We start from the raw sequence: 24,645 nt of genomic DNA on the forward strand, positions 1-24,645 counted from the left end.
AAGTACTCTGCAAGCACATCACAGCTTTAAGTGGAATAAGACCTGGGACATTTTGGCAAAAATCCTAACAGTGAATTACAGCCAGTGAAGTCAACTCAGCCTGGCAAGAACCACAGGTTAAGGAAACAGAAATCAATACCAAATACACAAAGCTCACTGCTGATGGTTCTCAAGAACACTTCTGCACCTCTGTCAGAAGTGACTAAGCACAGCCAATCCTACCTTCAAGGCAAATTGCTGACCTCAAAAAGTCTCTCACAGCATGTTGTGGTGCTTTTCTGTTGTGTTTTTTTCTCTGACCTGGAAGAAGTCAGCAGGACTACCACATCTTTGCAAGGTCAGGGCCTTGAGAATTACAGCTGCACTTACTGAGAAGTAATGCAATTTAATTAATACTTGGGTACTTGTCTGTACTAAAATGCAACATTATTATTTTTATAATATACATATTAGACAGTTTCTTACTTGTTAGACGCCAAAGCATGTCCTAGCATTCACTGGTTTATTATCCTTAGCCTGCCAAAATTCTTGAGGTTCTCCTAATTACTCTATCTTCTTTTAAGACACTACTACCATGAATTTCAGACTTTTGTCTCCTGTTTCTCTTAAAAGTACATTTATGCCGACATGCATTTTCCCTGCCTCTTTAACTACAGCTACAAAAACATCACACTGTCTTAAGTGTAGGTTTAAAGCCAGAGAGGCTACTTAACATAGGCTGGGGAAAAAAAAAAAAAAAGGAACATATCCTGTTCCCATCAACAGGAGGCTTACACTTTTGAAGTAGGATCAAGTTTCCAGGGAAAAGACTTGGTGAAAGCTGACAGAAACAAAATTGTTGTGGCCGGGTTTAGACAGAACAACCGCAACGCTGCGGCTTGAGTCTGGAGCGCCTCCTGCTGTTCCACGGACAGAACAGCAGCGACGGTGGGGAACGCCGAGGAAAGAAGTGACAAAAACCAACCCGATGCCACAGCAAACAGCATCAAAACTCGGCAGTCCAAACGCATGAGGGCACTCTGCATGCTACAGAAGTAAACATTTACCTCTTAGAACTAGTTATTAGAAATCTGGTGAAGGATTTGTTTCTTTAATACTGCTACAGTAAAGACTAAATGTATATTTACTAGACAAAATATACACATAAATTTAAAATACACAACATGCTGCAAATATAAAATAGACACATTAAAAACATGTCACGAGTTTTAGAGTCATGTGAGATGTAGCTGGTCAAAATCTGGAGGACTAAAGAGGAATGGCTGAATAGGTCAACAATTTCCAGCAGACTCACGGTCCCATCGAATATTTCTTGCACCCCCTAGTGCTGAGTTACTTAACTAAGAACTGAATCCCCATAGTCTCTTTCTTTATACCTACATTTGTAAAGATAATCTGTATCTCCTGTACCTGACGATACCTAGAAAATGAGTCTGTACTTCAACTGGAGCCAGAGTGACAACAGTAGTCCAAAGGGAATACTCAAAAGCATACATTTGCTTCCTCATCAACAAAAATGTTTTACTAAGCAGAAGAAGAGAATTTCCTAATACAAAAACCTACCATGCAAACTACTACTGAGTCCCAAAACATGAGAGACAAATACATAAGCCATGCTATGTGCACAGCACTACTACAAAATACAACCATGGCATTTCTGTTACAGACCTAAAGCTAAAAGTAAATTTCTTCCAAAAGAAAGAAACCCTTAGAGAACAAAAAAAAAATCTAACAGACTAAATAAAGAACAGGAGAAATGCATGACAGTTAAGTGCATCTTGTTTAAAAATATATTTTGTGATTCCAAGATGAAAACATGCAAAATATAATAGGACATAAGTAAAAATAAATTATTTATTGAGCTTATAAATAAAAAAAAGAAAAACAATTTTTTTTAAAAGCATTCCGTAATTTTCCTATGGAAAAAACCAACCAACCAAGCAAAATAACATCACTTTTCCTTAGATGAATAATTTAATACTATGAGATAACTGGCTCAGTTAAAAAAAGAGTAACAACAAATAGCCAAAAGTCCAACTCCAGCCAAGCATCAAGGTTTGTGTGACAGATACAGTTCTCATCTTCCAGTTACAAAAGTGCTGAACTGAACATACCATAGTATCCACAGGGCATTCAAGAAGGGATGTGGTCAAACAAGGAAAGTACAAATAGAAGATAAAGAATAGGAGATTCCCATTTGGGCAACAGGGCATTTAGGGCAGAGACATGACAAGGTATATTCCCATCCTGCCTAGTTTCACTCATAGAGCACAGTCTTTGAGACTGTGCAGGGGAGTAGAGTTTTACTTTTCAGAGCCGATTATCCAGTGTCCAGTACCCTGTTAACCACCCACAATATGAGCAGAATAAATGTAAAGCCTTGTTCAGGCAGTTAGATCAAACACTTTTTCCAAGGACAGGCAACTATCCAGAAAACAGGCCCATGAAAGATCTACACTCTTGTGTTAAAGCAAAGCAGCTCTAAACACAGTGGAAAGGAAAACTACTTTTTCCGCCCCATCTTGCAGATGCTTGTATATCTGCCAGAAACAAATAGTCCTACCCAAGCTGGAGGGAGAAAAACATTGGGCCCCAATCCTGGATTGTAATCAGGGAGGCCCTACACACATTCAGGAGACTCTTCACACTGATCCAACTTTCAGACTTGGTGCCTGAATACGAAAAAATAGCAAAGACACACTGCCAATGTCTAGGTCTGTTTTACCTGCAGCTCTCCTTTCACAAAGACACCATGCAATTATTAAAGTAACTTAATTGGGTCCCTTACAAAGCCCTCCAAGGAAAGGAAATATTTTTCTTTCTAATGCCAAAAAGAGCAGAATAATCTACTTGTGATCATCAGCAACTCAACCATGAGATGGTTAGCTTCATGAGGAGATCTAAGAAGGACAGTAAGACCAGTAAGATTAAGGACAGTCAGCACCAGAAGACTCTTCCAGGACAAGTAAAAAACACAGTGCCTTCTACACCTAATGCTCTAACCCTTATGGCACACACCAATTCTGAAAACAACCAGGCCAGCTTCTAGCAATCCTTTCATGCTGTCTATACTACCATAGCTTTCTGATCCAGAGTAAACTACTATTTTAATCAGATACATCCAGTCTATGTTTGTTTAAAAACCAAAAAACTGTAAATCTGCAGTGAAGGAAGAATTTTTTTCTAAACCCCCTTGTGAGAGCATCACATCTTTCAATTATCTTTTCCAACAGAAACCTCAAAGGTCACTGCTGCTGATCTAATAAAGGCAACATGCAGGGCTTACATCTTTCAGGGCTGACATCTCATTATGTGCAAAGGCCCTGTGCACTATTTAAGTCTGTGTAAAGGATTTATTTCCCAGTCTTTGCAAGAGAGATAAGAATGAATTCTATCCATAAGCAGTAAAGATTTATGGAAGAAGTTCCTATTTCAAGTCTGCAAAAGAGGATGAAGTTGCACATTCAGTAAGAAGCACAATGAAGATAAAAGATGAAGTTGAATTGTATTCAGGGTTCAAAATTTATTTTTAAACATTAGTACAGCCCAGTTACGAACTAAAAGCAAAACAAGAATAAGGATTTTCTATCAGTTCTAGAACTGCTTCATCCTCTTTTATCTTCAAAGAGGGCCAATATTTCCTTGCAAAACAACACAGGAGCCAAAAACTGTGTACAGGCATTCGAGCAGTAACTAAAAAATATTACAAACAACTCTCCCATCAGATAATATTTATTTTTTCATCTTCAAAGAAAGAATTCCTGTTTATGTTGAGGACTTTCTTTGTCTTTATTGCAAGGACACTCATTTACATTACAATCAGGAACATAAGGAGCTTACCTCTCAGCACGAAGGACTCCACTGTAATAGGGGTGATCCCATGGCATCAGCATCTGAAAGAGAATTCCAGCTTATAATTACAATAACAGACAACAAGTGAACCCAGAGTAAAAGTTTTGTTTCACTTGAGTATTTTTGCAGCTTCAGTAAGTCACAGAATTTTGAAAAGTAATCTGAAACAGTTAGGACTCAAACCAAAAACAGCATCATATATCATAACCTGAAAACTTTTATAACACTTCTTGAAGATTGGTCTTCTTATTCAACTATATGATAGGACTTCATACCAGATTTCAAGAAATACACTCAGTTCAAATAAAAAGATAAATCTAGATATGTACAGCATTAAGATACATTTAATGTAGTACACAAACTGGGCTTGAATCTAACCTAAAGTAGAACCTTTATTTATCAAATTAGTCAATTAATTCGAAGCAAAGTGACAGTCCCTTTCACAGCTTTATGTTTTGGTTATCTCAGTATCACTTTGTATAAATCAACGGCAAATACTCAGTATTTAGTTTTAATACAGCAACTAAGTGGTCAGAAAGCATTTGAAGCCAGTAGAGAGAATGTTTCTAATTCTACTACATCTTATACACTGAAGTAGAAGTAATTGTAGAACATGATTACCTTATACTATATTTTTTAAAAGAAATAAATCAGACAATCACATATGGAAATGTAACTTACTGAATTGTGGGGATTGAGCTTCATTTTCATCTTTGTCATCATTTCAAAGTCTTTTTGAGTTCTGGAAAATATTTTTATGATGAAAACATTAATGAAAGATTTTTGAGCAGTGAAATACAGTACATGATAATACTGCATCCTAATAAAATGTCCATCATATAAAATGACTAGATAAAATGGCAGGTCCACATACAACAGTAGAAAAACCTTTTCAATCTGCTTCTGCCATTCAGGTACTTTCAAATTCAGTCTCTCTTCCTGTGGTTGTACAGCTCAAAAGCATTTTCATTCTTACAATACACCTCATTTATACCCAGTGATGAAACTGTTTTGTGCTGTGTGGAGCACAGGGTGGCAAGAGGGACAAAGATGGAAATTTGTTCATAGGTGCAAAATGTATGGAGTTGGCATATGGCAAGAAGACCAGGAGACCTGTTCCACACTTCAACTTGGTCTTCCTGTTTGCTGTTAACTGCACTTCTTGCATTCAGTCCGGGGTGTTCCCTGATCACAGACAGAGAATCTATTCTAAGCACACAGCTTTTTTTCTCTCTCAAAATTCTGGGGAAGTCTTGGTTTTTATTTAATCAAAGTACATAATAAGCAGCACTGACTAAGTTATTATTGCACAAGTCCCTCTATTCTTGAAATAAAGAGTATGGTTAAAAAAAAAAGTAGTGAAAAAGGCATACCTTTTAGACAACTGCTCAGAAAGCTTCTCTAGAAATTGTCTTACTGTTTCTAGAAGGAAGGAAAAAATATTAAAATTATTCTTCCCTTCCCAAAGGATGTTAAATTTACATGAGATGGATGTTAAATTTAAAGGATGTTAAATTTAAAGGATGTTAAATTTACATTTACTATTCCAAATAAAAATTCCATTAGATTTTTTTAACAAACTACTCAATTGACATTATTTTAAGAGAATCTAGTACTCCATTTACTTTGTTATGTGCTGAGATAATAACACCTTCATAATCTAAGGAGTGAGCACCAATTCTGAACTAAAACACCAGATCCTCCTCAGTGAGTACTGTTATTTACAGTGACCACTGAGTATGGCATACAGCAAAATGTAACGGCAATAGAACACTTCACTGGAAGACTTATGTGCAAACTTAGCTAAAGAAACGAACAGCCTTTGATGTCATATGTTACACGTTTGACTTCTCAACATATCCTACCATACATGCCTTACTACCTGGATTTTTGGCCATTGTTCCCTGAAGAGCCCTGTGGGCAAAGGTGTCATAGCCAACCAGCTGTGCCAGGCTGTTCCTGCTCACAAGCAGCTCCTCCAATCGAGCCAGCTGCTGAGAGTTTGAGTGCAGAAAAATCTTGTAAGCAGCTTCTCGCACCTAATGCAAGGAAAAAAAAAAGTCACATTGCTACAGAGTGATTTTTAACAGAAACAAGTAATGCAACTGAAGATTGGCATAACAGCTGTATTCCACTGATATTGGTGGGAAAAGGCCTAAAGTCTTTTAACAATACTAATTACAACTGCCTGACAATTACAGCTCTTACCCATTAAAAGTGGAATGAGGAAATGCAATGAGACAACCTAACAGATCAAGAATGCCAAAAAGGGTCCTGTTCTCTACTCCTGTCAACAGTCTCTCATCACCTCCCTCTTTCTGCCAACATCTGTGCTTTTCAGACCACTCTGTGGGCTGCTTTAACACATTAAAACTTCTGAAAATAAACCCAAGCTATTCTCTGCATATCAGTTAAGTTTGCTAATGGCAGAATCTGACAAGAAAAAGAGACAGGGTCAGGGGAGAGAAAAGAGAGGAAGAGAAAAGCCTTATTTCTTTTGTAGTAGAAAACTATTAGTCTGCCCATAAACTTTCTCCTTTTCTCATACTTTTAGTTAGGGTCTTTAGTTTGGGTCTTTTCATAACTCTGAAAAAAAAAACTACCTGAAGCCTCATAAAATTTAATAAAATGCTTTTATGTTTCACAAACCAATCACCAATAATTTTATTTCTACATATGGAATAAGCTCAAGAAATCCAGCAACAACTTATACTTGCCTTCATCTGAACTAAGCCGCTCTCTACATAGCATAAGTGAAGAAAGAACCCTGAAATGTTTCAATATGCTCCTGATCCTAGAATTGTAACTAAAAGTCTAGGGTGCCACTGCCATATTTCAATGAGTCTAAATTAATTTTAAATTTATAATTCTAAATTAATTCTTTTTCAGAAAAACAACATTAACAACAACTAAAGTAAGTTTTTTTTCAGGATAATTGAGGTTGGATGGGACTTCATGAGGTCTCTAATCCGACCTCCTGCACAAAGCAGACACAGCTACGAGCTAAGACCAAGTCACATAGGGCTTTTTCCAGTCTGGTCCTGAAACCCTGCACATATGAGAGAGACAGGATGATCTCACTATTTCACTGCTTGGTTATCATCAGCAGGAAAAACTTCTCCAACTGGCATTTCTCAACTTTTGCCTTCTGACACTTGTTCTCCTGTCATGCACCATGCTGAAGAGCCTGGCTCTATTTTCTCCATGACCTCCTTGTAGGTAGGAGAGGGTGCTGGCAGGACCCCCCAAACCACCCCTGCTACAGGGTGAACAAGCCCAAATATTTCTGCCCTTCCTTACAGTGAACGCACTCCAGTTACTGTCCATCTTGGTGGCCTCTGCTGAAGACACTCCTGAAGAGTGGGGCTACAATCTCACCACTCAGTGTCTAAGGGAAGCCCAGATGCTGTTGGCTTTTTGCTGCCAGGGTCACTGCTGGCTCATGCTCAACTTGCTGCTCACCAGCACTGTGGGCCTTTGCCACACATCACAAAGCAGCCAGGCAGTCCCAGTCTCACCTATAACCAGGAGTTCTCCATTTCCAGGTGTATGATTTTGCTCTTGTCCTTTTTGAATTATGTAAGACTAGCACTGAACCATTATCCCAGCTTTTAGGCCACTCTGAATGTCAGCCTTCACCATCAAGTGTATTTATTGTTCCTCCCTATTTGCTCTCCCCTGCACATCTGGTAGGCAAGCCTTCTGTCACTTTCTCTATGTCACTGATAAAGGTGTTACACAGGGGAGCCAGGACAGACTCCTGCAAGAATTCTTCCATTACCAGTCTTCCTGTAGGGTGCATTTCAACCACCACTCTCTGATCCTGAAATTTGTTTTTTTACCTATCTGGTTGTTCACCAATCCAGACTGTAATCTCCTGCCTTGGACTAAAGTCACTGATGAACACTGAGGCCAAAGCAGGTGATGAGCATCTCAGCCTTATCTGTCTGCTGCCACTGTCACCCACCTTACTCAGCACCAAGCCTACGTTTTCCTTGCTCAGGCTTTTAGTACCAATGCAACAGTAACTGCTCTCATTGCTTTGATGTCCCTTCCAAGTCACAAATGCAGTTGAGCCTTGACTTTCCCAACATCATACCTACACATACAGGCAATGTTTCTATAGTCCTTCTCTGGATCTTGTACCTTCCACTCCATGTATGATATCTTTTGGAGATGAAGCTTTGTTAAGAGTTGTTTGCTTGTCAAGCCTGGTTCCTGATACATCTGCTTGGCTTTCTAAGGATCAGGATGCACTGAGTATCTCAATACTGTCACACACTGGGAGGATGCTGCCATCAGAGAACTGCCTGCTTTCCTGAGCTCCTTTGCCCTTCAGAATTGCAATTCATGGGATCCCACCTCTGAATAAACTGAAGTGTGCTTGCCTAAAATCCAGTCTGTATTCTGCCCCTCTTCTTCCTACAGCCATTCAGGACCTGCACAGCCATTATTTCATACCTGCCACTATCAAATATCCCACTGATTATTACACTCTCCCAAAGTTTTTCCCTGTAAGTAATTAAAGCATAATCACAAACCACATAGATTTGACTCACTAACAAGTCAAATAACTGATATGCACTTCTGGTATAAAGGATGCCAAAGTAAAGTCAGGGAATACAAACCAGATCATCAGGACAATCAGCATGCAGACCAGCAATTCGTAGGTAATTGCCTTCAGCTGTAAAATTATACCGAATGTGCTCTGGCAACACGTGTTTGTCAATCTTGTTGGGAATGTGAGTTCCTATCAGAAATTCATTACATAAATCCAATATTCTCACATTGAGCTCCACTGCCTTTTTACGCTGTAAGAAAAATAAAGTACAAGACAGTATCTTCAGACAGAGTACAAGCAGAACTCAAAGTTTTTAAACCTTAAAGGACTCTTTCAAAAATTAAGCAGAAAGTACAACACTTAAGATTATACCTACAGAATCAATAAAGTCATAATGCAGGGCAAGTCAACAAGACAGATGCTCATACAGCATTGAAATTTCAAAGAAAAGGCCCACGTTTCTGCAGTACGAAAATATACAGTGGAGTTCAAGTAGAAATTACACAAGCTTTGCTAACTTGTAACTGATTGCTATGTAAAACATTGAATAAAAAAGAAGCATTTTTAAGAGAGATACCCTAAAACAGATATAGAATAAAATTCTCTTTTTCCTGTTTGTATTGTGCTGTTTTCTGGAGACTGTAAACTATTTACAGTATTTCAATCCTTCTCTTAGAAGTTTGTGATTTAGAGTTTTATCATCATCACAGTATTTCACACACTTAATCATACAAGATGTGCTTCAGTGAACTTGCTCACATTAGTACACTGTGGTCTCTATTGTCTGTGGGTTCACAGCTCAAATAAACAAAGGCTGAGGGTACAGATACAACATACCCTGTAAAATCCAAAGAATGACATAACATGATCTCTGTCCTCCCATTCCCACCCTTTGTCTTGAAAATATATCTTAGAGTTTTATTGTAAAAAGCAGGAAGTCCTTGTAGAAGAAGTAAACCTCAACTTAAAACAGGGAAGGATTACTAAAATCTTAAATGAGAAATGAAAAGAAACACTGAGCAGCAAGCAAGGAAAGTGGGATAGGCAGGGGAGGAAGAGGAAAACATGCAAAAATAAGTGAAATTGTAACTGAAAGGAGATGAAGCATCATAGAACCAATGGCCAAATCAGACAAACTCCAGAACTGAAGTTTCAGGGTTGTTCTTTGGACAATGTAATTGTAAAAATACATTCTAGAACCATTTTCTAGGTCACAAAACACCATTAAAACCATTATCTTCAGAATAACTCTTTAGCATCAGTCTGGTAGAAGAGCTTTTGTATGGATCTTTTTGGAGGGCATACCTCAAATAAACAAGGAATTAACTTCATACAGTGACGTGAACTCTGAACAGAAAGATCATCCATACCACAAAGCATGGTGGAAGCTGCTAGGTTTGAAAAATCCATCACTAACTACTGCAACAGTATATAAAAGCTCCAAGACAGGTAATCAGACCATGCCCAGATACTCAGTTTTGAACAAGATTTACAACTTCTGGTTATGTGAGCTCCCCAGGAGTGCCTGGACACACACCTGAACCCTTCTAACACACTCCACTTGATTAACCTTAAGGTCATCAAGGTGCATGGAGTGCTACTTTTCCCTCTCTGTAAATATCTTGTTCTGACAGCTGAGTAGCTATTTTAAATATCTGATGCAGACACCAAAGAAAGAAAATAGGATCCCAGGACTTGCTTATAACTCCCCAGAACAGAAAGGAATGATGAGGACCAAACTAGGAAGAAGAACCAACTATCTAAAAACTACCTTAATCACTTCTAAGGCAACACAATTCCACATAGGACAAACTGACCCAGAAGCACGTGATTTCATGTCCCACATGTTTCATTATCTGGTCTTTTGTAGACAGACAAATTTCTGTTCATATATTGTAGCCAGAAATTACCTTTTCTTCATCCAAATGAATGCCACTGATCTCAAAATCAAACATAAAAAGTTCTGCCACTCGCCTAAAAATACAGTAAATCCCTGTTAAAACAGCCTCATTTAATACTAAGCAGCATTTTTTAACAGATCTTGCCTTTAGTGGTTATTTATGTTCCATGTCTTTCACAGAGAGTAACACCACAGTTATATGAATGCTTTTATTATGGACAAAGTTTTCCTACAGTTTAGGTCCTTAATAATTCACTCAGTGAGAAACAATTTGTCCTTTGTTCTTAGTTTAGTCATCTGCTTTGAAAATATCCTTCAAAATAATTCCAGTACCTTAATCTAGATGTTCAAACAATTTGTGCAAATCACCATTTTAATTTCCTTTCACACTTCATTTATTTTAACATCAGAAAAATATCTTTCCAAATCTAACATCCTTGATTGTGGTGAAAGAAGGAAGAAGGAAATAACTTACTCATTAAGCTTGTCTAACCATGTCAGTGAATAAATAATTCAAAACTGTAGCTGCATAAGCAGCTAATTAAACCTATTACAGCAACCATAAAGTAAGCTTTCAATAAATATACTGCTAATCAAATTTTGAAAAATATAAATAAATTTCTACAAAGTGAAATCAAGTTATATAGTCTGTTCCTAATTTTATTCCTAAGCACATTGATATGTACACCACTGTATAGTATATAATTTTAATCAAAATAATATTATTGAAGAAAATCTTAAGTTTTCTTTTATTTTGTTCTTGCAAGATCTCAAGTTATTCAGCATAAATATATCTTGTGCTCTACAGTCACATTCTCCAAGATTACACAACTACAAACTTCCTAACTCTTGTGCAGGTAGTTTGGTAGAGACTAATAAATGAATAATGGAAATGTGGTTTGTTTTCCAAAAGTTGCATTTATTAATTTAAGAAAACACAAAATATAAATACAATAAGGAACAACACATGGCATCTAAGAAACTAAATCTGCAAGGTTCTATCTTTAATCTATGAAGATCTATAAGCATTAATAAGTACCTGGTTTCTGGATCTAAGGAACTCAATACAGTTTCATCACCTAGCAGACGTCTCAGACTCTGACACAGTTCAACATCCGTATTTAATCTGAAAAGATAAAGGGTAAAAGAATCATGCACTAACAACAGACTAATATTTCAGTTTCTTGGTATTACTTATTCAAAGGCAGTATTTAGTGAAACAACATTAAAAGCCAAGGACTGTGTTTTCAAAGTGATTTCTGGTTCACAATCACAGCTAAAAAGTAGAAAATTTCTATACAGAGCATGTGTGGACAAACCAGCATGGAAACAGGCATTGTGCATCTGACAGAAAAATACTTTTGGATGGTATTTTGTGGCAATATGAGCAAGTCTAACACGGCCTATGTTCTTATGAACAAAGATAATCATGGTGAGAGCATAAGGGTGGGAGAATGTTTTCTAATCCTTACTTTGAAAGGACTCCATTAAAGGAAAACCTGTGCTCAAGTCTGCCATCAGATAAATGTGCTGCTGACTGCCACTGGGCTACTAAGAGCTTACTACCCCCAGAACACTTCCACACACCAAGCACTGTCCCCATGCAGGTAACACTGTGCCCATCAGATTTGCTGGCATGTTATCCTGCACTCCCAGGTGGGATACAGTGGGCAATGAAACACATGCACACAACAGTTTATGAGCCTGAGTAATTTCTTCTTTCTACAAATTTTGTATCTGAAGTGGTATTCAGATATTAAAGTCATATTGTTATATATAGTGCGCTTAATCAAAGTCCTGAGAAATCCACATTCAAGCATTTTGTCCATAAACTTTACAACCACTAGAGAATTGTCGCAAACCCTAGAAAAATGCCACTTGCAAGCCTTTGATGGGCTTCAGGGACATGGTGTCATAAACTGCAACTAAAATAGAAAAGCCTTTCATGAGATACTGTAACAAAAATAAATCCTTAAATATCTGTAACAGAAGACTGACACTTTGTTCCCATGCACAAATATTTTTTGTTGATTGCTGTTTTCATAGATGATCACACAGTAATTTTTAAAGCTTCATATGGAAATAGAAAACAAAAAAGAGAAAACAAGAAGAAAACGTACTTCTCTACCACAGTACCAATGTTCCTGCAAGCTTCTTCAGCAGCCTCTCTGAATGCAAAGTCAGGGTGGGCAACTTTTACAAAATCAGCCTGACACAGTAGAAGAAGAAAACAGTGAGGCAAAAAGACAAATAAAACAACCTCCCAGTTTGTAAATAAACTGCATTCAAGCAGTTCCATTTATATTAACATTTATTTTTAGTTCTATGCAATCATTTTGTAGAATTTGCCTTTTTTTGGCTAAAATATAAAGTTGACTAGAAAACTTTGCTGACAATTATTAAACCACACAGTGCCTTGTGTCCTTCCAATAAAGGTTATTAATTCACACCCTTCTTAAAACATTTTAAGCAGTGTGTATCTTAGAGTCCTTATTATACAGACCTACTCCAACATATTTAAATGTTATCAAAAAAGATTTTTAAAACTAAATTTTCTAGTTAAGATGAAAGCCCACCACTAAATGTGCACATTTCCTAATAGGAAGAAATACTGATTTTTTATAAATCTCCAAATCCTTTGGGGGTTCACAAGGCTAGAAGGATGCTAAAAGGGGCTGGGGAGCTAGGGGCTCCCATGACTGCTGACACCAAGTCAGGGCAGTTTTAGCACTGAAATGATAGACTTAAAATATTAGGAACATATTTAAAGTCTAGGACTATACTGAAGATATTAAGCATGATTTTACAGAAAGTACATGCAACAAGCTGATAGTGTAAAACACTGCCTTTTGATTGAAAAGGCAGCCTTAGAAATGTTACACACTTAACATTTTTATTTCTTAGAATTCCTTTTTAAAATCCTGTATAATACTGACAGAAAAGGTGCTGAATGACAGGTATCAAAATTTCTAACAACAGATAACAATGACCAAATAACTTCCAGACAGTTCTGCAAGCTGTGTAGCTGTGAACACAAAAAGCCTGATATAATACAAAGGAGATAATTTTAGCTCAGCAAACTTATAAAAAACTATGGCCATTAAATTCTGACATTAAAGTTTTACTTAGGTATTGATTGATTATTCAGAATTAGGCATAGTCTATACAAAACACAAGAACTAATAACTTGACAGAGCTTGTAAGTACTTTCAGATGGAAAAAGTGCCTGGTACAAAAGATGTCTTAAATCTATAAAAGAATAAGAAACAAGATTGGAGAATTGAGACATTCAAACGTGAAAACCCAAGTGACCTCAAAAAACTCAGTGATCTATTCACTAAGAACTGATTTCAGTATGAACGTTGGTTCTGCTTCCTCTAACCAAAGAATGATGCTTTGATAAAAGATATACTTTGGGCAAACTTCTAGAGAGCAATATGAAATGCTCTAATAAAGTTTTGTGATGCAGAATATCAGACCAAGTACTCTAAATCTGTAGATGACAAAAAATACAATCTAAGAAATTGCTGCCTTTTTCTTGTGTTAATAAGATACTGCTGCCTTTACTCTGGAAGTTTTTTATGGATCTTCACCTAAAAATGATCATAACTTAAAACATGTGCATTGCCACTCCAACTTTAATTCTGAAATCAAAACCCTCTTTTCTACAATATAAGTAACACTGGAGAGTTTATATGTTAATATTGCAGCAGAAGCACAAGTACAATTTCACTGTTTTTCTTGTTGTGGCTTCTATACTATTTTTTGCATCTGTCTTAAAAATAGCTGGACAGTTTGACAGGATTTGTACTTCGCTATCATTTAGTAAAAGCCTTTGTAATTCACTTTCAATCAATTTAATTTTCCGTCTTAACACAAAACTTCATGGAGCTGATCTGCTATCTGCACTATTACTGCAGTGTAGAAAATCATAAAATGGAACATAGTGTAAGCTCAGCCAGTTTAAAAGAATTTATGTAAAATTAAAAAAAAATAACATACCAAGTCTGCTACTCTGCACAGGCTATCTGAAAGCTGATCAAAGATCATTACAGTCTCTGGCCCAGGTGGTGTTGAACATGCCTTCTGGACAAGCTGTTCTGATTCTTGCAATGCTTTGTCCTGTGCTTCTTGAAATCCTTCTGGACAGTTCAGCTCTGGAACACCAAACAGACCCTGGAGTGCAAAACACAGGGAAAACACATCACTATTGCCCTCCTTAATTTCTGCACCTTTGTTTCAAGACTGAATTATCACTACAGAATTTTACCCAAATGACCCCAGCTAGCACACTGTAACATTTCACTGGACAGCAGCACCAGATATCAAGAGATTGCAGGCAACAGGACAGCTGTCTCAGGCTCACTAAATGAGCCCCCAGTACTGGAAGCAGATCACAAAGGAATAATCAACAACAAGTGAAAGTGTTTGTGGAATGAACAGTTTTATTCCTGAAGTTCCTATCAAGGAACTTGTCCCACAGGGCAAGGTAAATACACTTACTTGTGCAGGGTAAATGCAGATGGCACTTAGGTTCTGCATTTATGGAAGAGACTTAGGTTTTACCACTAATCAAACAAAACTACTGATGCTTTGTGGAGAAGTTCCACAGGGTAGACCTACAACAAGAAAAAGATTTCAAAGGATCACAGAATCCCCGAGTTGGAAGTGATGGCTAAAGACTTTTGGGTTTCATGTATTCTTCATGTATTTGTAGCTTTGTAGACTGTTAATACATAGTTATAACTTCTAGTAATTTCCCAGCTCTCTTTCTCACAGCTAACAAACTCCTATTGATCCATTCTGGAAATTCTGTTTAGTCTTGCCTGTTAGTTTAGCAAGGACACTTTATTTTGCACCATGTATCATAGACATAATAAAATGCAGAGTTAGAAGACTGGGGGAGGCTTGCGGGGAGCTCCAATGAGGCTGAACCCAGGGGGTAAATTATCTAACCCAGCTGCTCTTCTAATTGGACAATATTTGATAGGTATACTAATCAACTGATCTTATAAAAATGTAGAAATACAGTATCATGTGTACATATCACCATGTTGTGCACCTTGAAGGCTTTCAGTTAAAGATTTGCTTTTGTATTATCATTTTAACACTGTTTGAAAAAGCTTTGCTTTTCATTCCTCATGAAGAAAGGACCCACAAGGATCACTGAATTCAAATTCCCGACCCTGCAGAGCACCCTCCCCAAGAGTCACACCATGTGCCTGAGAGCACTGTCCAAATACTTCTTGAACTCTGTTAGGCTTAGTGCTGTGACCACTTCCCTGGGGAGCCTGCTCCAGTGCCCAACCACACCCTGGGTGAAAAATCTTATCCTAGTAATTCCTCAATTTCATTTAAATTAAAGCAACATCTCTTCAAGCAATACATCCCTTTGCAACTGCCCAACTACAACATGAGCATCTCCTCACTTCCTGACCACAGCATCAAACAGTGAAAGGTATGTGATTTCACAGGAAATCCATCCCTTCCAAATTCAACCTCAGTATCTAAGAACCACAATCTGGATTTTCAAATCTGCAGTACAGTCAGTTTATAATCCACATTCTGAAAACTCTTTCTATTATAGCAGTCAGCTGCAGGTTTGCAGCTTGCAAAGATTTAACCAAATAAACCAAAAAGCTACAAATTGACAGCTTTCTGTACAAGTATATATTCTGAAGCAAAAGCAACCCTTGAAGTACGCATCCAGAACATTTTGGGTTGCTTTTTCATATTTTCTTTCTGTCACTGTTGCTGGAAGCACCTTCTTTATTTGCTAATGAAAGAAAACCTTTGCTCACACTTCCCATATTTTAATGTATTATTCAGGAAGAGAAACTGGACTAAAGTGAATATTGAAAAAGGTATTTTTATATTTTTACACATGTGCCCAAAACATAAATATACTTGTGTCACAGCACTCTTGAATAATGTTTGCTGTGTAAGACACTCAAGACTGCCCTTTCACTCAGATCCTCAGCCAGAGGATGCAGTGTCCTGCAATATCCTGGGAGCTCCAGGTCTTCCTGACATCATCACCCACCCCCCCAAGCAAGCTCATCCAGCACATGTAGTGCTCTGTGACCAGGACATATCTTCTCTTAGAGATAAATTAACTGTAGAGCTCCTATTACATATGATATCAAGTTTGATGCAAAAAAATAAAAATTACAAAAAATGAAGCTTGGTGTAGTTCTCTCTGTTCTTTAATGTTATTGGCTGCATGGCCGAAACATTTTTGTCTTCACTTGGTCTCAGCATTTACATCCTACCTGGCACAGCCTCTTGGTGAGCCTGAAATATGCACCTCTATTCCAAAAGAACCGTGGACCAAGTCAATCACCTGGAACACATTCCCTAGACCAGCCAAATGGACAATATTTAACTGGATTATTTCCCAAAGCAAGACTTCCACCAGTGTGCTTGCAGAGGCATGAGAACCTGAAGCAAGGTTTCCTCTTGAACCTCAAGGCAAGCGCCAGATTATAAACAGAGGTCAGATTTGTCCTTTCTAAAACCCAAAGTTCATCAGCTCCACCAGGCTGGGCACCATGGCAGGAATAGCAGAGTCAGCCGGCAAATACCTGGATTTTACAGCTGCACCTCTTCTGTATGCACTGCGCTACCTTACCCTCTCCGGGTAACACACATTAACAAACGCTCCTGACCCTAAAAAGATATGCATCAGAAAACTCAGCTGTCACCAAATTAGCAAAGAAATCCTTTTCTCGCCACAGGCAAGACATCAAGAATAAGCTCAGGCAAGAGGATGCGACCGAGGCACTGTCCGAGCGCAGGGGCACGGCACTGACACGGGAAGGACGGCACAGCCGGGGGAGGGCTGGCAGGCAGGGGGAACGGAAGGGGCAATCTCACTTTATGGACAGGGGCACCACTGAAAAAGCGTTCCCACGCACAAGGCCGTCACTGTCAAACGCTTCTGTGTCCAAAACCAACAACGTTTGGGTTTGCTAGAACCAATATAAACGCTTATAAAAAAAATATTACACGCAAGAGAAAAACTACCCCCAAAAATTCCCTTAAAACAGTTGAGACAAGCAGAGGAAAGCACGAGGCTGCCAGGGCTCCTGCCGCAGCAGGCCCGGCCCTCCCCTCCCGCCGCTCACCGTGTCCCTGCCCGCCGCACCGCCGCGCAGCGGCTGCTGCTGCTGCTGCTTCACATCGAAGGCAGTGCCCACGGGGCACCAGCTGGTGCTGACGGCCCGGCCGCCCTGCCCCGCCGCCCGGCCCCGCAGCGCCCGGCCCAGCGCCGCGGGCAGCGCCCGGCGGCAGCCGCCCAGCATGGCGGAGCGGAGCGGAGCACAGCGCCGGGGAGCGGAGCGGGCCCGGCACGGCCACGGCCTCCGCGCGTCCGCGCCGAGGGGAGGAGCGGCAGCAGGGGGCGGAGCGTGGCGGAGCTCTGGGTCCCCATGGGCCCTGATCCCGCCGGGCCCCTCTGCCCCGAGCTCTGAGCGCTTCCCGGGCCTGCCCCGCTTCCCGCCGGGCGCCTCTGCCCCGGACTCTGAGCCCTTCCCCGGCCTGCCCCGCTCCCCGGGTCACCAGCGCACGACCCGGCTGCACCGGGGCCTCTGCCGGCTGATACCTGTCCTACACGTTCTCCAGTAATACCTAAGGCCCTTTTAAAATGTTTTTTCGGTCTACATGTTTCTGTGATACAAACTTGCGGCGTGTGGCTTACGGGAGGAAACTTCGTCTTGCTGGAAATTTCACAAAGCCCTTTCCTCCGCCTGAGTGTCCTTGTATCTCCCTCGCTGTCATTTGAGAAGTGCAGCTGTTCCTCCTGAATTAACCCACCGTGCCCTTTCTGTTTGGGCTCTGTGATTCACACTCGGGTTTAACTACTGTGGGAACGTGCCCACATTCCCCTGGCACCCTGAGGTGATGATGGGATACCAGGCCTTAAGCTCTTAACACTGCATTTCTCCTGAATTTCATGATGCTGACCCATCTCCATTGGCATCTCCATTTTATCCTCTTCTAAGAGAAGTGAATAAGACTTCCCCTTTTTTTTTTTTTTTTTTTTTAATTTTAGAAGAAAAGGAGTGGGGGGAGGGGGGAAGAAGAAGAAAAAGAAAATTTGGGGGAAAAGATGACAGAATTTTAATGTATATTTTATTTCCTGGTTCATGGCACAGGAAATAACTCTTGACCAGTTCTCTGGCATGGCTGCTTCAGTATTGCTTAAATATTATCTTTAATCTGGGAGAATTTGTTTGCACTAACTAATTCTGAAGTACAGCAGATTTATGCTCTATTTTTGCACTGGCCTTGAATATCTGACCACATCAGAGAATCCACATGGCCCTTCCTCCTATCACCCTATCACTCCATTTTGTTCAATTTCAGACCTGTGACTGCACAGAGAGAAAATAACCATATTTAAAAGCTGTAAATGAAACAATGAAACTGCTTGCACCACACAGCAAGCAGCTTCTGCAGAGATATCAAACTGCACTAATTTCAAGTTTAAAAATTATTTTAAAGTGGTTGGATGGAAACTAACCAAGTTTCAAGTCCATCTACACATGCCACATTGGAAGATATAAACTGGCTTGGAAGTAACTGCTGCTTCTTGTTTATACAAGATATCCCACATGACATAATTCTGGAAGTTTTGTCTTTTATTTTATCCCACTTTGCTTTGAAATTTGTTCTTCAGAACTGGGGTACACACCTCTGTGAATGCCTACAGTAAGTCACCAAACCACTAATGTTAAGCCCAGCACTGTGGACTCTGAAGTCTTGTCCTCACTTGTGCAGAAGCTGTTCCTGAAACCAAGCGTTTTCTGTTGAATCCAGCAGAAATTTCCCAGCAGATAACTGCTTTCTCAGGGAGGGGTGGAGGGCTCAGGCACGCAGCATTCAGGGATAACACAGAGCTATGGGGTGTGCAGCAGCAGTGGCTCCAGCGGGTCAGCGGTGCTGAACAGGAGGAACCCAGAGAAGGTGGTATCATCATCACCATCTGCATAGAGCCCATTGAAAGCCTCTCCTTGGTGGGCCTGCAGCCACACCTCGTCTCCTCCCTGCAGCTCGAGGATGGCAGCTCCCGAGGCCTGGTCCTCCCCGCTCTGGTACCTGTCCACCGTGTGCAGCATCTTGATGCCGTTCTTCACAAGAGCTACTCGCACGTTCCTCGAGTAGACAGTGATGTGGTAGGTGAAATAGTAAACGCCGGGGTGTTTGCAGGTGAACTTGCCAGTAGCCGAGCTGAAGTCATTCAGACTGTTATACAGCACCTTGTCAAACTTGATCGGGCGATTCGGAGGGGGAAACTTGGTGTTGGCTGTAAGGCCGACACTGAAAGCGCTCCTTGGCAGGACTCCCGGGGCTCCTACCTCCCCCTTGTCTCCTCGGTCTCCTTTCAAGCCTCTTTCCCCCTGGACTCCTGGGTTACCCTGTGGCCCTATACCTCCAGTATTGCCTTTAGGACCAGGATTACCAATTGGGCCAATCGGCCCTGGGAAACCAACTCTTCCAGGATGGCCAATTTCACCCTTTGTCCCTTTTGGACCTATGGGTCCAATGTCTCCTTTTAACCCCTTTTGTCCTTGCAGTCCCAGCTCTCCCTTCTGACCTTTGTAACCCACTGATCCTATAAATCCTTTTGGTCCCAGTTTCCCAGGTGGTCCTCTTTCTCCTTTATCTCCTTTGTTCCCCTTCTCTTCAACAGTCCCATTGGTTCCTAAAGGGAAAAAAAAAACCAAAAAAACAAAAAAAACAAACCAAAACCAAATAATAATAAAAACAAAACAAAACAACTCCACAACTTTCCTGTGATCTTCCATTGGAAGGCACAAATTGAGGTTCATCATGAGGAGACACATGTACAGGTGTGTATCTCCACTGTGCATACTCCACTGTGCTCACTGTACACACAGTTTCTCTCATACACTTAAGTGCAGGATAAGCATAATGTCTGAAGAGCCTGCTATTTTGTTAGAAAACAGGTGCTCTGGCTGGCAGCAGCAAGAATAAGCTCAAAGAAAGGAAGGTTATCTATGGGCTGATGATAACACTGACAGCTCACATCATCTCATACAAAAGCAACATCTGTCCACACTTTTTTAGAGCTTTTGGTGTATAGAATGGATGAGAGGGTTCACAATTTAATCAGAGGAAGAGGAAGGGTTTTTTTTTTACAACACCCTGAACATGACTTGAATTGCCACGTTTCTACAATTTCTACATATAATTTCTACTTCTCCTGGGTTGCATAGGTTGCTACTGCAGCACAACTAAAGGTGTTTTGTCCTGGTTACTTGCCACCCTATGCTTTATTTATCCTTCATCCATCATTGATCAGAAGATCAAAGCCTTCAAAACTGCTCTGATTGCTGCACAAGGTTTTGAAAGTGAAGATCTCATGATGTGAAAGGCACTTTAGCAGTTGACAGACAAAAGACACCATAAAGAACTATGCTCAATCCATGAAGAAAAGAAGCTGATCAATTCTGCTCAACAGCCTTTGACTTCTCCTGTTGGGAATAATGCTGTTTGTACAGTTTGTTGTTCTCAATTTAGAAATGAGAGAATTTAAAATAGATGAGATTGTATGATGAGTTCACAACACAAGGGCAGAAGTTCATAGACAAATATTAAATTGAAGCACTTCTCTGACCTCGTTCACCTTTCTCTCCATTGACACCATCTTTTCCTGGACTTCCAGGAATTCCTGGTTCACCTAGTACAGAAATAAAACCACAGATATTAATTAAACAAATTACCAGAAAATTTGGGAAGAGTCCTTCTTTAATCTTTCCTCCTCAATCCTGGCCAAACAGTAATGTAAAGCATAGCTTACTCCTGACTTTTAGTGTCTGCCACTGCTGGTAGTTTTATCTTACAGAGAGATTGACAAAGAGCAGAGAAACTCTACTTGAGGTTGGTGCTTTTGGGGTGCAGATGAAATCCTTGGCATAAAGAGATGAGTTATTGAGACATGTCCTGTTGTTATAATTTGGCAAGGATCACCGGTGTAAAAACTTCTCATGCCTCCATTCATGGAAATTTAGCAAGAAGCATTGCTGGGGCAGGAAGCCTTGCAGTTAGACAAGAATGTGGTTTTGTGGTGGGCCTGGCAGTGCTGGTGTAATGGTTGGACTAGATTATCTTAGAGGCCTTTTCCAGCTGTAATGATTCTGTGATTCTAAGAATGGTGAACTCCCACCTCAAGAAGAGACATGCAGGAGTTTAACTGATGGCAATGGATCATTACAGTGGAATAATATTGCCTATAAAGCTGAGGAAGGCGTTCACACTCTTGATCCCTGTACCTAGCATGATATGGACTTTCCACTGCTCTACAGAGAGCAATTATAGAAGTGATTTTTGTAGTACAGATGCCCAAGAGGTCCATGATCAAGTAACTGGATACATCCTGAGTGCAGCAACAGAAGAAAAACAGAGTTGGCAGTTTGGTTGTAATCATATTCCAGGAGTAGCTCTTCAGGCATATGGACAGGAGAACAGTTCTTTAGCAGTTTCCTGCGCATTGGGTGCATCCCAGCATCTGCTGAAACTTCATTGACTTGATAAGGAACAAAATTAATTCTCATGTATTAAACCACAAAGATGTATCTATATAGAGTGTAAAAATGGTGCATTCACCGCACTTTGTTTAAACAAAGAACAGTCAGTACAGTCATCATAACAGATGAATTTAGGAAAAATGTTGGAGAGTTTATCAGAATCTAATGGTATCATGATAACTGACTGGAGTGCAGGAAAGGCCTCTAGAAAATAAATGAAAATATGAAAGCTTTAGGTTTTCTGGTTTTCAGACCTTTCTGGAACCCTGCATACAGAAAAAGAGGGCAGTAAAATGTATGTGCCTATTAAGATGCTAAGGGAAATCTTTGTTTCTTTCTATATTTTAAAAGGTGATGAAGTGTTATATGTCCACATGTCTGCAGATTTATCACCTTGTGCAACCCTGGCCTTGATATTCCAACATGGATACAAGGGTCATCATTAACCTAAGGCTTAAGGTATTAAGGGGGTGATTAGCTTTAGGATGCTGAGATTATCACTGGCTTTGATATCTCACACAAATCTCTATTATAGCCTGCTATAATAGAGCTATAGCCTGCTAACATTGTTGTTTAATAGTCTCCATTTCTGAACTTACTCTAGTGACTCTTGAGTTACAGCAAGTGGGCACACTCAGAATCAAGTCCTACCAATGTATAATTTAGATAAGAAAGAGAAGTCTTCTTACCACTGCATACTTCCTACTACACCAAACAAGGTATCAGTTGTTGCTTTTTTGTTTAGTGGGCTTGAAGCTCTTTGCAGAAATATAATTTCTATCTTAGAGGAGTAGGAGTAGGTCTGCAGACTTTAAAATTTTCAAATGAAAATACTCCCATGATAGAAAGTAAAGCCTTTTTTACTTTTGTTTTTATCCTATGAGCCTGACTTCTCCATAGTATTTGCTGTCTTGCTTTCATTATGCCCTTTTTTATATTTCCTTCTTCAAACAGGTAAATGACAAATGTCTGAAATGTTTTCATTTCAGCTAGGCAGAATAATCCCATTCATGCAGAGTTACTACAGACAAATTTGGGAGTGAATGGCCTTGCATTTGATATATTAAATCATTCATTCTGAACACAGTACCTGTATCTCCCTTGTCTCCTTTTGCCCCGTCACGTCCATCCCGACCAGGTATGCCATTGTGCCCAGGATTGCCAGGGATGCCAGGATACCCTTGGGTGCAGACGTCCTGGCTCTGGGTTTCTGCTGTGCTGACCACAATAGCCAGCAGTACAATCCAGCTTTTCATTCTTTAGATAGGTTATATGACTTTGGCTGAAATGTTTAAGAAGAAAAAGTACATCTGCCTATGCCTACCTTAGAAAGGAATGCAGGGTGGTGCAGGGAGGAAAATAAGGAAATGGGGTTTCACCATGTCTGTTCTTTTGTTTTATTTATAAATCTTTCTATAGCATTAATTACAGTCATGGAGACTACTGAGTGCTATTTTAAATAATTATTTAATGGACATATCAGTCCTGGCATCATTCTACATTTAAAATATTAGCTTTACACAATTCTCCATCCACCTACTTCTCCCTGCACCTACTTGTACCTTTCATCTTCCAAGATATAGTCTCATGGGAGGCGAGCTAAGGCAATTCAACCCCTCATTCAGCAAAAGCAATCACTTTTAAAATTTTAAATTTTTTAAAATTATTATTATTCACTCAAATTAGTCGTCTACTAAGTTAATAAGTGAATGACCTCAGATGGGTTAGAGCTGGAGCAGAGTGAGATGAGGGCAAAGGTGTGAGAGATCAAGAGAGTTTTTTTGGCAAAAACAAGTCTTTAGCTGGGTGCTCCCAATTCATGTAACTTTGCTACTAAAATTCCATCTTATATTTATCTTTTCACTAGAGAGTCCCTCCTATATAATGTTTTTTAATATAGGCCCACTGAAATACATTAAGGCTTAATCCTGGACACAGCTGGTTTAATTGAGTTTAAGAGCTATTGCTTGGAAGAGATTAGACTGAGGAATAAAAAGCAAATAGCAACAAAATTAATGCCTGTTTTATTTGGAATTAATATCCAGAAATATGTAATGCACAGAAGCTATATAGGTTAAATGCTTAAACAGGTAAAAGTGATTGTTAGTATGAGTAAATGTTACACAACTGGCTTTGGAATTAGTTCTTTTATTAATGAGGAGTAAGATCAGTATTTCTTTTGCAATACTAACTAGCATTGACTAAAAAATTATGTCTTCTCTTTAATCCCTTCACCACAATTTCTCACTCTCATGAAAAAATGCACACAAGTACCATCTAGAGAGACATCACTATGTCTACAATAAGAATAATTACGCCCTTAATCTAATTTATAGAGTAAGTCTTTACCTTTGGGACATGCTCCCTAATCTTTTTATTCTGTGTTTAGAAAAGTTCCCCATTTTGGAATCATTATTAGAAATTATTTATGGTGTCTTTGCCAATGGATTTACTCGGACATGTCTGATCACCAACCAGAAAAATCCCACTTTGTCTGCTGCTGCTGGTTGGCACTGAAGAAAGGTGGAAACAGATAAAACATTTGCCCCTTCTGAGGTATATAAATATTTGCTGCCTTAGTCAAAGGACAGCGTAAGAGTTCAAAAGGAAGAAGGACTCTGTATGACATTGTTAGGTTATGATGGAGAAGTCTGACAGTCCTTGTCCACTTACAGAGAACCCCATTCCCAGTTGTGTAGGGAAGCATTTCCTGCCTAAAGAATAGACAGTGTGGTTGGTCCCCATACATCCTCTCTACAACCTGACATCATCATCATCTA

The 24,645-nt window shown here is 39.6% G+C and overlaps 2 protein-coding genes across 3 annotated transcripts in view; both read right to left on the reverse strand.

The window, feature by feature from the left end:
• Positions 1-17,617, reverse strand: part of MIPEP (mitochondrial intermediate peptidase) — a 65,517-nt gene extending 47,900 nt beyond the window's left edge. Inside the window, exons 1-10 of one of the 2 annotated variants that reach the window (XM_054272081.1) lie at positions 17,441-17,617; positions 14,316-14,489; positions 12,434-12,522; positions 11,353-11,439; positions 10,324-10,387; positions 8,481-8,663; positions 5,735-5,891; positions 5,226-5,274; positions 4,534-4,594; positions 3,841-3,893 (exon numbers count right to left, since the gene is read on the reverse strand). In XM_054272081.1, the coding sequence (XP_054128056.1) occupies positions 3,841-3,893; positions 4,534-4,594; positions 5,226-5,274; positions 5,735-5,891; positions 8,481-8,663; positions 10,324-10,387; positions 11,353-11,439; positions 12,434-12,522; positions 14,316-14,489; positions 17,441-17,617 (1,094 nt within the window). Of the gene's footprint in view, positions 1-3,840; positions 3,894-4,533; positions 4,595-5,225; positions 5,275-5,734; positions 5,892-8,480; positions 8,664-10,323; positions 10,388-11,352; positions 11,440-12,433; positions 12,523-14,315; positions 14,490-14,816; positions 14,874-17,440 lie in introns of those variants that run through there. The other variant, XM_054272082.1, reaches the window with a different exon arrangement.
• Positions 17,618-19,213: 1,596 nt separating this feature from the next.
• Positions 19,214-23,155, reverse strand: LOC128934419 (complement C1q and tumor necrosis factor-related protein 9A-like). The gene is made up of 3 exons (XM_054271981.1): positions 22,956-23,155; positions 20,956-21,018; positions 19,214-20,019 (listed from the first exon to the last, which is right to left on the reverse strand). The coding sequence occupies exons 1-3, from the start codon at positions 23,119-23,121 to the stop codon at positions 19,214-19,216; spliced, it is 1,035 nt and encodes a 344-aa protein (XP_054127956.1). The 5' UTR covers positions 23,122-23,155.
• Between the last annotated feature and the right edge of the window lie 1,490 nt (positions 23,156-24,645).

The sequence above is a fragment of the Melozone crissalis genome, unplaced genomic scaffold, assembly GCF_028551555.1.
Source record: "Melozone crissalis strain CALT ecotype California unplaced genomic scaffold, PUWL_Pcris_2 ptg000013l_1, whole genome shotgun sequence".
NCBI lineage: Eukaryota > Metazoa > Chordata > Aves > Passeriformes > Passerellidae > Melozone > Melozone crissalis.